The sequence below is a fragment of the Styela clava genome, chromosome 11 (genome assembly GCF_964204865.1).
Source record: "Styela clava chromosome 11, kaStyClav1.hap1.2, whole genome shotgun sequence".
In the NCBI taxonomy this organism is placed as follows: Eukaryota; Metazoa; Chordata; class Ascidiacea; order Stolidobranchia; family Styelidae; genus Styela; species Styela clava.
In genome coordinates, this window is record NC_135260.1 from 21,935,064 (window position 1) to 21,949,218 (window position 14,155).

A 14,155-nucleotide genomic window follows, 5' to 3' on the forward strand; every position below is an offset into this window, starting at 1 on the left:
TATCAAAAGAGAATTTTTATAGCTCAGGACTTCCACATAGTGCAAACTGGAAGTAAAAAAGCCATATTGCAGAACAAATTAGACAGATTTTCGTTCTGCATGATTAAACTAAGTGTTTCGTCATGCTTTTAGGTCATGTTTTATGTCATGCTCACATTCCATTGTTCTCTTTCACTTTTCCCATGAATTGAGCTTTCATAAGTCATTACTTTTGTAATACCGTACTTGATCTCGCATATCATCATGTCACAAAAAAATATTTTTTTATCATGTATCTTATGATCTTATGTATCTTATGTATCTTATGATTATGAATAAACCAATTTAGCCTGTCTTAACAAAGAGAGGATGCACTATTATGGTGTGATACTTTATTTTTTTGCCATATCTCAGTGTTTGTTGGGTCTGTCACTTCAAAAAAATACAGATCAGATTTGCTATGATCTTATGTAAAGTCAACTCAAGTCTACACTTATTCATGCATGGACCTAAAAAATTCAACATACAGCAATGCAAATTTCAAATAGATTCATGGTTATTTCGTTTTGAGAGATTAGTTGCCAGTTTTTCCTAACTTCAAGTCATGCTACTGAAGATACACCAGGTACATTAAAATCTGCTATATCTGCCAACTTATTGTTTTAATAACCTTATCTTGTCAAAAGGCAGTTATGCAGCGGATTTTGATATTTATCGCTGTTCTTAATGTAATGCTCCTTCTTTCTTATCGGTTTTTGAAGGTCATATTTGTGGATGATTTTGACCGGTCAAAAAGAATTTGGATTTCTAGAGATGAAGGAGAAACTTACACTAATGTTACTGTACCTTTCTCTGTTGAAAAACTGGAGTTTCATCCAGAAAAAAGTGACTGGTTGTTGGGATATGACAAACTTATGCGTGAGGTGGGCCTTTTTGCTGCTTTTTGTTTTTTTAATTTTTCTTCAGCTTGTATTACATTATATTCAATATCCATCGCCATCACTGTTGATCATCGGTAGGCTATATCATTTATAAGTGATACTATTAGATGGCCTAGTTACCCACATAGATTGAAAGCAATAGAGATTTTGTCTTGCTGGTTAGTTAGGAGGCTATTCTATAAAAAAACACCTATTTTTGCTCGAGGCCAAGGAGCGGTTCTTTGGGGCAGAGATCCTAACTAGGTACCACTCGCCATATTTACATTATTAATCTAAATAAATTAACTGTGATTCGTTAGAGTCTTTGACTGTGATGCATTCATTTATTTGCTCTCATTTGTTGTGATTTTATTTTTCAATGGGGCTTTAATATTTAATAGTAGCGTGTAAAAAGCAAAAAATGCCACAGGACAAGGGCCCAGTTTGAAATACCCACCCTCAGATAATAAATTGATATTTATAGGATTATTAATAGTAGTTTGCAGAATTCTGTATTGCTGTAAACAATATCACATCTGTAAATCACTTTCTCAAAAAAAAATTAATAGCAGTGTGCAATCAAATACCGAATTCCCCGTATCACAAGTCTCTTTTCTAGAACCAATTTTTTTTTTGCCTGAAGTCTTATTGGGCGAGTATGGTGAATCTTAATTTTAATTTTCTCGGGGTGGGCTTATTATTCAATTTGAACCATAAAATACGATACGGGGGCGAAAACATGCCTCCTCGTCAGGTCATGTCAGTGCTTCCCAAAATTGATTGATCCCGCTGGCCAAAATTTGAAGCAGAAGAAAATTTGTGGCACAGAAAAGAAAATCGACAGCAACACGGCTGAAGAAATTATGAAAAATAGGCCCAATAATAACTAGCCTGTAAGCTCCCATAAAAGCATCGCAAATCAAACACAGTACCTCAAACAAACACCTCAAGGCGAAACACATGGTTGCCAATTTCTGCATTTAACAATTTTAGTATGTAGATCAGTGATTCCCAAAGTGGGCGATATCGCCCCCCAGTGGGCGAAAACGATACAAAGGGGGGCCTAAAAGTGAAAGGGGGCGATTTCTCGAAACCTGTTTTTGGTCGGCGCATCGTGCACTTGATTACTGTAGTATGCGTGCTTTCGTAAGTTTGAATCACATGGACAATGTCACACGCGAAAGGATTGCTGGACTCGTCTTCGCAGTAATAAGGTACGGTAGTTTGCATATCGCAGTGGTCGGGAAATCTGTAGTAATCTGGCCCGGGACGCTTCACTGAATGGACCTTTTCCCGACCTTTGACCCCGGTAAATTCTTCCTTTACTTTATTTACTACAATTTATTTTTTTGGTGCTTATTTTAAGAGTGGTTTCGCGAGTTGTTGTCTATAAAATGGAGTATTTGTTTCAAACTATCATTCTAATTCATACCATTCAACAATCTGTTTTTTTAAAAGTACCGGTAAAGAATTTTATCCTAGTCTATCACAGTTATTTCTACACTAATTTTTGATTTCTGTAATTAAACTGAAACTCCTAGGATGATCATTGACATATTCAACTCGAAACTAACGAATATAATTCAAAATCGTGAAAATGAGGTAATGTTCACGACTAGGGGTGGGCAAAATCGAATATTTTTTTCGAATCGAATAGTTCGAATATTTTTTACGAATACCGAATAGTTGAATAACGAATATTTTTTTAAATACAACGGGGGTCCGTCGGAGGTCGATACTCCCTTCGAAAATTAGAAGAAACTTTGAAAAATCGGCAACAAAGCGTTTTTTATTTCCTGTTAAATTCATCAAAATCGCTAATTGTTTTTGTCGCCGCGATCCTAAAGTTCGTAATCTGTATTCCCGCCCGATTCATTTTTTTTGAAAGTATTAATTCTTGCGGGTCGGCGGACATCGAAGTTTTATATATTAGGTATACCCGTTCGTTGCCGTTGAAATTTTTTTAAAACTGTAAAAGTCGCCAATAACGCGTGCAATAAATAGCATTTTGCTATAATCGCCGATTGTTATTATGAGCGTGACGTGGTATTTAGGCCGTAAACAACTTTATGTTGGTTTTATCTTCTCTAAATCAAAAATTTTCCACAACGTTGTGCGACGTTAACGATGATAATTATTTTATTTATGTACACACACGGAATTGCGATAGTTTAATTAATATACGTTCATCGGCGGCGAGTTTCTGGGGACAACACAAATTTTTTGATTGAAAAGCGGCAATGTAAAATACTGAAAATAAAACTTTAAACAATATTTTTGAGTTTTATTGAGGCCTGCGACAGTTTAAAACCCCCTTTTTGACATTGAAAATCGCAAAATTTCGTGTGCCTCTCGCACACATTATGTTTGGCCGGGGTTTAGAAAACATATCATCACTAAAATCAAAGCACTGTTAATTGTGGGTGGGATTGGCCATATTATCCATTACTTTAAATTGCCGTCGAAAATTTTCTCTTCAACATTATACAAGGTTTGAAACGGACAACTTTCCCCGGGTTGTGATGATATATATAAGATAATCAATCTAATGTATATTCAATCAATTTTTATTGTGCTAGGATAAATTTTAACCTGAGATATTACGGCAGATTTATGGAATTTTTGATGTTACAAGTCCTGAAAATAAGGAAATCAAAGCTTTATATATTCGAGCAGTTTACCGCACTTCATGTCCGCAGATTGCCGTCGTATTTTAAAATTGTGAGTATTTTATTTTGTCGACTTAACCGCTGGTTAAATTGAAGACAATAATAAAGCAAACCATTTTAAATATGCCCTTATCGGTCACAAATTGATTACTTTGCACAAAGGAGAAAACTCATTATTCATTGCAAAAGTCGGCTCTTTTAACAAGTGGCCTAATCGCGGCGATGAATATGTATTATTGATTAAACGATATACTTTATATGTATTTTCATTGTACGAATTGAAATTGTACTCTACGGGATTTTATATCAGTTAGAGATTTTTCCAACGGCGATAACGAGTTCGCAAGATTCCAAAAATACGTATTAAAATTAAATACACCCGGCAGTTTATCTCATACTTTTATGTCCACAGATCGCCGTGGCATTTCAGAGAAGTAATGTTTTAATTTTGACTTATTAGGAAGAAGCAACCGCGAGTTCGTTGACATAATTAAATTAATATATAAAGACATTTTGGAATCCTGTAGTTGTCATGGATTGATCATTTTACGCAACAGAAAAATCATTATACGCTGAAAAAACATCTCTTTATCCCTTTCCATGCGATTTTTATTTTTTATTAAATAATCGTATTTGCTACGCCGATTTTATGCATTTGTACCCCCACAACTAATCGATCGACTAACGAAAAATTAATGATCCTCTGCTGCCCACTGACGGCTCGTTGGAAAGCTTATTTAAAGAGCTTGCAATTGGCGATTAAAAAAAAAAGTTTTTTCAAAAGTGGTGGTCTGAGTCACAAACCGGATAGAAAAAAGGCATTTTTTTTCTTGGGAGTTGAAACTTCAAACCGTGACAAAAATAGAAATATTCGCTAAATTCTTTACTGTTACCGCTTCGTGGTTGGCAAACAATAGCATAATATTGCTGTAGCAATTTCGTGATCCAACTCAAAATATTTCGGTATATGGAAGGGATAATATGTCTTCTATTACCACCCAAAAAACACCGAAATTCGCATAAATTTTAAAAACACTCCCTCGTTCCGCCGCAAATAAAATTCCTGTTGTAAACGAAAGCGAGATTTATCGTCGCTTATGTTAATCTCGAAGAAGACTTCTCATCAATAAACTAAAACCCGGAAAAACTAGACCAACAGTTTGCGACCGATTGCTAAATAAAACAGTGGAGTACATCAGCGTACCCGCCGCAATCTAGCGACTTTTGTCGTGGGTACGTATACGTGCCCACCGCACGGAAAGGTTAACAAGTGCGTAATCGCGGTGACTGTTACAGACGGCAATGAGAATTTCCGATTTTTTAAATACATCGTCATACGTTTATAATTTACAGAACGTTCATAAATTAAAGCAACGGTGAGGACCTATTTTGCAAAATAAGGAAATGAAACGATACGTTAGGCGTGAAAAGAAAACAAATAACATCATAACGCAAAGAAAATTTGTCGCTTTTGTATGTTAGCGAGCGCCGTTTGTGATTTCTCGCGCAATTCACGATTCCGAATTCCGTGTTGAAGCAAAGCGGCGCAGGTCACGTGGTACCGGGTATTCGAATAGTAAAATGCCATTCGAATATTTTGATATTCGATTCGATATTCGTTATTCGAATATTTTGCCCAGCCCTATTCACGACCACGCCTGAAAGTCTGTCTGCGTGGGGAATGTGTCTGAGGCTCAGAGCGGATGCGAAAGGGGGCATTGTTACGTTTGTTTTTGCATCTTGCTGAATGACCAATGTCATGAAGTATACAAGGAAGTCTATGCCAGGGGAAGCATCCAAAGGGCGGTTTTATTGATGGATTAATTTTATTTATTATCTATGCTAGAGGAGTAAATTACATTTTTTTAGGTAACAGAATTTATCGTGAGACACGTTTAGACTAAATTGTATTATATCCTAAAAATTATATTAAACAGCTACTCGTGTAACGAGCCTACAATTCAATTATAATTAGACAACTGGAAACACGCAGAATTAAAATTCATATTCTATTCGATGGATTCATCTCTGCTTAATTTTTGTAAGAATGTATATCTTCTTAAAGAAAATCTTTATCAAAATTTCATAAACCATGCGAAAATATTCACGTTGATGTTTGGAAGTACATATTTGTGGGAACAATTATTTTCGAAAATGAACATTACAAAGAACAAACAATGAACTAACATTAGTGGTGCCCATTTAGAAAATCTTTCAATCTGGCGTCGTAAAGCTATCAAGCGTGATGCAGCAACAAGACAGTGACACATTAAATGTCATTGTAATAATTTTTTAATAAGACGACTGAGTTGAGTTCACAAATTGTCGCAGTTTTCGCACGATGTTCTGTTTTTAACTTTAAAAAAATATATGCGATCCGCAAAAAAATAGCAACCCCAAATTTCGCGGGCGGCGTAAAATTTGCGGACCCCTGGGCCATCCGAGTCCACGAATCGAAAGCAAATGGCTGATTGATTCTATGGAATGGTGGACGTGGTAGGATGAGGAATCGGGGATGAATTTTACCGAAGACCGTTATATATCTTGTATTTTGATGAAGGTCATCAGGCTGTAGGGATCAATGAGATGTACAAAAATCATTATTATAAGTTTTGAAAAATAAGTTGTGAAATGGGGTGAATTTAGGGAGATAAATGCTATAAGGCAAGAGTGCATGGCGGTCTTTGGGAAGGTAGAACCCTGGATTCTTTCATTTCCGACCTCTGATATGGTGAAAGAGGGGTTTTCAGCCGTGCTGCTATTTCTATCAAAACAACTAAATCGCCTTTCCATCAGTAAACGGGGTAATTTCAGATATAATAAAAAACTCGCTGAAGAACACCAAGCTTATCCATCCCATTAAAAAACACTATAAACTATGATTTGTCTTCTTATTTGGTCTGTAATATATTTGTTTCAGACTTTCAATTTTTTTTTTGCAGTGCCGGGGGGGGGGGGGGGGGGGGGCGTTGAAGTTGTATAAACTACTATAGGGGGGCGATGGTACTAGGATCTGGGCGATGGTACTAGGTACGATGATCTAGATAACATATAATAAATATTGATGCCGACTTACTAGTGATATTCCGATTACCATGTCTCATTTTACCTTAATTAAAAGATTTTTTGCGGCCAAATATTTCATCCAAAAAAAAAAGATGTAAACCAAAAGCCAGGGCCAGGCGGTAAATGTTAAAACATTATTTGCGATAAATTTAGATCAAGTATTATTTGCGTGTAATTTGAATACTTTTATGACAGTCCTTCAAAAAATACAAAGTTACATCGCCAAACACTTTGTCAGATTTATTTTGCACTCCCAAAAAATTACATATTTTTGGAATCCTATCGTCCAATGTTGACACACGTTTAGAACCTTGCTGTGATTTCCACAATATGTGTTGGAACAGGATAGACACTTTCTGTTTCCAGATACATAAATGTTGTAGAATACAAAAAGTATCAATTTTTTAAAACTCATTCAATTTACGTACTTATTTAATAAGACTGCATGGTTACTTAGGAGTGTTAGGACCAATTTTTGTTTTTCAATTTTTAGTTATATTGCTCATTGGATTTTGGAACCACCTGGACGAAGTTGGGAAATGAAGTAACAAGTGAAAGGTATGTCAAATTTGTTAGTTGTTGTGAACTTGTGAAGCGTATTCTACTAAACTTCATTCAGATATAAATATGCCACTTATTCAGCGTGAGTTACCGTACATCCTTCTTTCTGTTCATTCGTCATGATTGTAAAAGATTCCTGTTGCAAAAATAGCTTTTTCATTTTATATTTGGTGAACAAGAATTTTGCCGTTAACGCAAAAGCTTTATCTCCAATGTATGCACCACATAGGTTAGAATTCCAGCAAATATCGTTATGTAATGCAAAATTGGGTTACAAATGTACTAGTACGCAACTTATTTGTCAACTTCATACTCACAGGAAAATATTTGTCAACTTTGAATTTTTACCCGTCAAAATCGAAAAAAAGTGCTATATCGCAGTCCTAAAAAAAGTTGTGAAACTGTTTCGCACTTTTAGCAAAAAAGTGCGCTAATAGTGAACACTGATCCTGATATATTCAATTTCTTTCCAACTGCAATAGTGCATAAATCACTCCTTGTAAATCTTTATCTGGGCAAACAGCAGCTTGGCCAGGATTTTTATAAGAGGGTGTTACGCTTGAATCAAAGCAATGCTCCAAAAGTGCAATTTGTGATTTGTCCTTTTATTTAATGCGCTCAAAAATGTGAATACAAATGTATTTCTGTAACGTTTTTTTCAGACAAACTATTTACAACAATGACAAGAATAGAACAATCATGTGGTATAAGTACAGCGATAAATAAATTTGTTCAAAATTGACTTCAGATTAATTGTTACCAAACAATGAATAAACATCATTTTTGAGGGTGTTTGTCAGTCAGAGAATGAATATTATTTTGTGATATATTTTTTGGCGACATTCTCTTCAATCAAGTAGCAGCTGATAATTTTTTATTAATCAACCATGCCTTCTAAGCAATTCTGTTTATTATTTGCTTCAGACATTCTGTCATCGCTTGTCAATCGTCATAGACGATAAAAGAGATAACATTTTCTGAACATGTTCGAGAAGCTCAGAATAATATACCGTATTTTCCGGCGAACAAGTCTACCCGGTAAATAAGACGAGACGATGGGTTTTTGCATATAACCTGCCAATAAGACCGGTAGTAAAATCGCATCAACATCGGAATCTCAAATTACCATGCAGAGACATTTGAGCGGTGGCGCGCATTAGTTAAAATATAATGACTTTTCTTGTAGCGTAATATTCAATCCATAACAACTACGAGAATTCAAACCGTCTTTCAATTTTAATCTAATTGTGTTCAACCTAACTCCCGATTGCGTCCACCATATAAGAACATCTAAAATAACATGGCAATGATGAGGACGTGGGAATGCTATCTCCGATGGTATTTGGTATTTTATGGTACGAATTGAGTAATAAGGCGACACCGAAAAAATTATCATACTTGCCTAATAACACGACCCCCCCTAAAATATGGTCAAAAACTCGGGTCTAGAAAAGCGTCTTATTTGCCGGGAAATACGGTAAGTTAATAAGTTAATAAGAACACTCATAGGACGACCCTGTACAAACATCTGCGCTCCAGAAGTGTGTGTGGTAATATGGAGGTAACAAATTTTGTTCGCCTACTTTACATCAAGTTGTGTAAAGAGACAAGGGGTCTTTGGGCAGGGGTTATATACACTTGGCTAATACAAACAGTCCCCGAACTCGTAATAGAACTAAAATAAGGAAAATTGGAATAAAATAATGGCCTAACCCAGGGATGACGATTGACGAACCTTTTTCAATGAATGGGTCAAAAATTTTATTTTTATTGCGGAACAGAAGAGAGTGGGTCACAGATATTTAATCAATGTTTGTATCTATAGGAAACTTCTGAAACAAATCTTATAAGCTTCTGTTGGTGTAGTTTTGGGATTGGGGTACTTATGTAGCACTTCTATCAGGGACTTTTTATGGTACTCGATTTCATGAATTTAGAGTGCGAAAAAACGCATATGAATTACCTTAATTGTTTAGGATGATGCAGTAAATTACTTTACGATTCCAAAGAGTTTGGAGGGAATTCCACTTTCATAGCGTTATATTTTTTGATAAGCTTTCAACCAAATTACGGCACTTTTACACTGTTCGATTGTTATTTCAGATTTCTAGGTTTTTATTTAAAGTCTGAAAGATTATGTTTTCTCAACGGCCTTGTAGACGAGAAACTAATAAAATGCAAAGTAGCATCTAGTTCTATCTCGTATAACCCCTAAAACAGTCTGCAGATTCACCTCCGAAGGAGACAAGACGTTAAGATAAATGAACAGAGCAATTGCATTGTTATGTCATAAACGATGTCACAGCCAATAGCTGAATAACGGTACAAAGCAGTGCAGACTTGTGTCCAAGATTAGGGGTTTTGAAAATTACCATACCGGCACGGAAATTTACATATGAGCGATCGCAGCCCTGACTGCCCAACTGACTGTATATTATAATAGTTTAGTTATTGTTAGATTAATTTAAAGCCAATTTTATCAATTTTTATCACTGATATGATAGTTTTTTCATTTTATTCGTGCCTTGGCAGCCACGAATAAAACGCGGTGGGTCACTTTGTGACCCGCGGGTCAATGGTTTGAGGGGGGCCACGGCACATGGCTAATAATTGATCATAAAGCGACTTATATTGCATTCTTTCCCTCTAAAATAAAATTCTCTGTTCAGGCGTTTACCACAGTTTCATTGCCCATAATAGGTTATTTGTGATCGCAGGTGTATTCGCATTCTTGTGCATGAATTGTTTGATCATATTGGAATTTGGAAAGTATCAGTCAAAATAGTTTGCCAGTAGGGCGTCTAGGCGTGCAGTTTCCCTAGACCACGAGATAACCTTAGCCATCGTATTATAGACATGAAAATCCATTTGTAAATACCTAATATCCTAAATACGAAAGCAGAATGACAGTTATGTTGGCTCCGGTTTTACCAAAGTAAATCGAGACGATAGAGAATGTGCTCAATGTTTGCATTGCTCGTATGGTCAACAGGGGGGCCACGAGTGCAAAAAGGCGCCAGTATGGGGGTGACGAGCCATAAAATGTTGAGAACCACTGATCTACAAGGTAACATGATCGAATACCAACTGCTAAACCAGACTGGTAGATGTGACGTGACAATTAATAGGATTTGTTGTGCTACTCGTTACTGGAGGTTTCATATTGATCTACTGACCCAAGACCCAAGAACAACTTATTCAGCTCCTTCATTATATTGTTGTATCTTCACGCTTTTTTGAATGTGGCCCTATATTTGTAACAATCTTTGGATCAAGAAAAGATTTTGATGTTGGAAGCAGAGTTGTTCGTTTTCTAAATTAATTTCGGGGTGATGAATCTGGTATTCTTTCGATTGGCGTATTACACCAGTCGAGCAATGTAAGAAATGCATCACTTTTACTCTCAATAGTTTTTATCATTAATAAGCCTTTCATCTGTCTAATACAGTCATGTCCAACTTAAATGCCTTTTGGGGCAGTATATTTCAGTTTGGTAGCGGGTCACGCATTCTATGAATTACAGTTTTTTTTTTTCGTTTAAAAATGACGAATGGGAAGAATGAATAATGATTTCAAGCAGTAATAGTCAGCATAAAGGTTTATTTCTCCAGTAGTGCGAAACCTGTTTTTGAATGTCATTTCCCAGCGTTCAATATTGACTAGCATCTATGAATACCGTGCAAGGTTATTCCTGAGCCTGTGCCGACAATTTTCTTTTTTTCCAACATATTTTTGAATCTCTACTGAATAATGATTTCAAAATGTCATCAAAAGGTATTTTTCGTTGCTCTTTGTATAGTGACAAATGAGAATTTATGTTTATTAATGAATTATCGCTTTTAAAATATTGTGTTTAAAATGTTGTATCATCCGTGGTCATACTTTCAGATACTTCTGGTATGTTAAAGACATTGACAAAGGCCCCGACGCAGACAAAATTGTTCACTTCGAATACAGAAATGTTCTTCTACCTTCAGTAATAAGCAGTAAGGAAAATTTATAGATATTGCAGCAAGCTATCCTGCCATTAACATCAACTTTTCTTGTTTCAATTATGATTAATTCATTTATACATGATGATTATCAATCCTTCAGATATGATGCATGTAAGATTAATTAATAACTTTTTCTTTTATCGTTTAGGCTAGATTTTCTTGAGACGTGAAAACATTTGATATCATATGTATTATTGAAATTACTTTCTCTGGTTAGCAGAAATTTCCTCTGTGGTGAGCTTTTGATATTGATTAACCCCATATTCACAAACCAATTTGATAGTTATCCGTCATAACGATACAAACAATATTTTTAAGGAATATACAAGATGCGGTCATGCTACATTCCTGATTGTCATGATGCACCATTTCAGAAAGTTTTCGATAAACTTGAAAATATAGATATGGATTCATTGGTGGTTCAGGATTCTTATGTTTTTGCCCAGGTATGCTGAAAGATCAGGAGTCAAAAAGTTAAAAAATACGTTTTTGAGCATTTTTACATGTGATAAAGTCTTGAGACAGACTGCTGCATAGCCTCACCTAGCTAATTATTGTAGGAAAGACTCAAATACATGAAAAAGCCACTTATGCTATTTGGTTATGATCATTTCAATATTTTCCAATTCCGGAGCTTGAGCCGGAGCCATCATGATTTCGAACCAGCTTCTCAGCCCTGTTTTTAAACTAAGGCTATAGACCTCTCAATGGGAACGCCAGTCCTTCGAGATACCAGTCCTTGGACCCCACATAGCATTAAAAATGATACCGCTATATAAAATGTGACATGAGCAAACGATCATTCTTTCTGGAAAAGAAATTCCGTCTTGATGACGTTTTCGTAGCTTGGTGATTCTGACTAATCTGATGAATTCCACTGTTTCTAGGAACAAAGTACTAAAAAGAATTGAATTTTTTGGCGGTACAGGTGACATTAAATGTGACCCAACATCTGATCCAAGCCAAAATTTACCTTTTTGGCACATTATTGTGGCATAATTGAATTGTGAACGATGGGTTACCACATATTCGCGAACTGACTTGGACTATAGTTGGAAATTTAGGAAAAAAATCTATTTTTCAGGCCAGCCCGTGTTATATTGAAAGTTTTACGCTGTTTTATGTCACAGAAAAAACAGATTTTGGGGAATTCCCCCCATTTTCACGATATTTCAAATGGAAACATGGAAACAAAGAGATTTTTTTCGTTTCACGGTGTAGTAATACCAATCAATCGTGATGTGCATCGGCTGGCCAAAAATTACATTTTTTGCTAAAAACTTTTTTTTCAGTAAATCGGATTCTTTTTTTCTGAGGAATCAAATGGTGACGTTTTTAGATTGCGGTTCCTTTTAGTTTATTGCACAGTGCTGGTTTGCTGATGTGGAGGCCAAAACTGTCTCGCACAGGGGTGATTTGCACCCACTTTTTTAATTGATGTATTTTAATAATGTGGGCTATTCTCAAAAGTATCATATAAGAGATAAAAATTTCATATTTAATAAAGTTCGATTTGATTCAAAATATAAATTTATAAAAATGCCACAACTCCATGGCTCCTGGCTCTGCCTCCAGCTTCGGCACCCCAGCCCTGGCTTCACACCTACCAATGTTGGAAATAGAAATTATATTCGAGTGCACACAAACATGACGAAAGTTTAAAAAATTTTTCATATAATTACTGTATTACTTGTAGACAAAAATGGCTATTTTTTTATTTTTTTTTTATATAAAAATAGAAAGCAGGAGCTGCTGTTAAACTTTATGTATCATACAACCGTGGAGAGTTTGTCAGAGCGCGCTTCCCTTTTTATTCTGGAAAAGCCCAATCGGTAAGTATAATAGTACGTACCCTATTTGTTGATAGAATTTAATAGCAACGTTTTTGATGGATAGCCATTATGTTAAATATTCGAGGGGAGAGAATAGTTAGTCTTGAATAAAGTTATTTCAAAAATATGTATGAGGTGTATTTATGCCACTGTATGTTAATGAGAAAGTTCTAAGCAGATTCAATGATAGCCATCTATCTCATTTAATTGAGCAGACTGAAAAGGACACTCAGAAAGCCAAAACCCTCTTTATATATAAATGTCACAAAAACACTAAATTTTTTTCAATCGTGTTGTAGCCTACCTATGAAATGTGCAGCCCGGCAGTATACAATTGGACACATTTTTGCATTTTAGTTTTTAAGTATTTGTGCTTTGTATTTTAGCACTTTCATGTTGTCAGTTCTGATGGAGAGTGTGTCGTTATGGGAGTCAATCATGACAATGGTTTGACACACTTATTCTTTTCCGATCTTAAAGGAGAACATTTTCGCCAGTCATTGAGTAATGTTCGATATTACAATAGAAAAACATCAGATAACAAAGTTTACACTGCTGATGTTCATGAGGTATACCATACTTTTAGACATGACTTCATATTATTGTATAACAAAATTTTTGCCATCATTGGTAACAGTTTTCGTGTTCAAGTTATTATTGACCATGGTGTTATATATTTTTTGTTGAGATGAGCCCAATTTTGCCTGACTTATACAGAATCCAATGTGAAGAATATTGGCAATAATTCGGTTGAGTTTTCACAACTTAACATCGATTAAGTGCTGCGTCCGTTATGCTATGAAACAGATATTCAAAACCACCAATTTTTGTCTGCGTTTACACTCTTTACACTTTGAAAAAGATATAATACTCAAAATCTGATAAAAATATCATTCATAGGTTCAAGGTATTGTTGGAACATATATTGCGAATGTTCATGCTCCTGATGGTCATAACACAACAAGGATATCGTGGAATAATGGCCAATCATGGTCAAATCTAACTGATGTTAGGGGTCTCAGCTCCACGATGTGTGTGAGTATTTTTTTACAGTAATTCCTACAATGTGTAAATATGTTTTTCAAATCCTATAAGTGCGTTTCAATACTGATTTTCTTTCACCTTTTCCAAAT

General features: G+C 35.5%; 1 protein-coding gene across 1 annotated transcript in view; it reads left to right on the forward strand.

The window, feature by feature from the left end:
* The window catches only part of LOC120347990 (VPS10 domain-containing receptor SorCS2-like), a 36,202-nt gene that overhangs the window by 2,611 nt on the left and 19,436 nt on the right, over positions 1-14,155 (forward strand). The window contains exons 4-10 of the mRNA XM_039418102.2: positions 741-902; positions 7,128-7,192; positions 11,084-11,181; positions 11,509-11,636; positions 12,930-13,022; positions 13,409-13,591; positions 13,923-14,057. Of these exons, the coding sequence (XP_039274036.2) occupies positions 741-902; positions 7,128-7,192; positions 11,084-11,181; positions 11,509-11,636; positions 12,930-13,022; positions 13,409-13,591; positions 13,923-14,057 (864 nt within the window). The remainder of the gene's footprint in view (positions 1-740; positions 903-7,127; positions 7,193-11,083; positions 11,182-11,508; positions 11,637-12,929; positions 13,023-13,408; positions 13,592-13,922; positions 14,058-14,155) is intronic.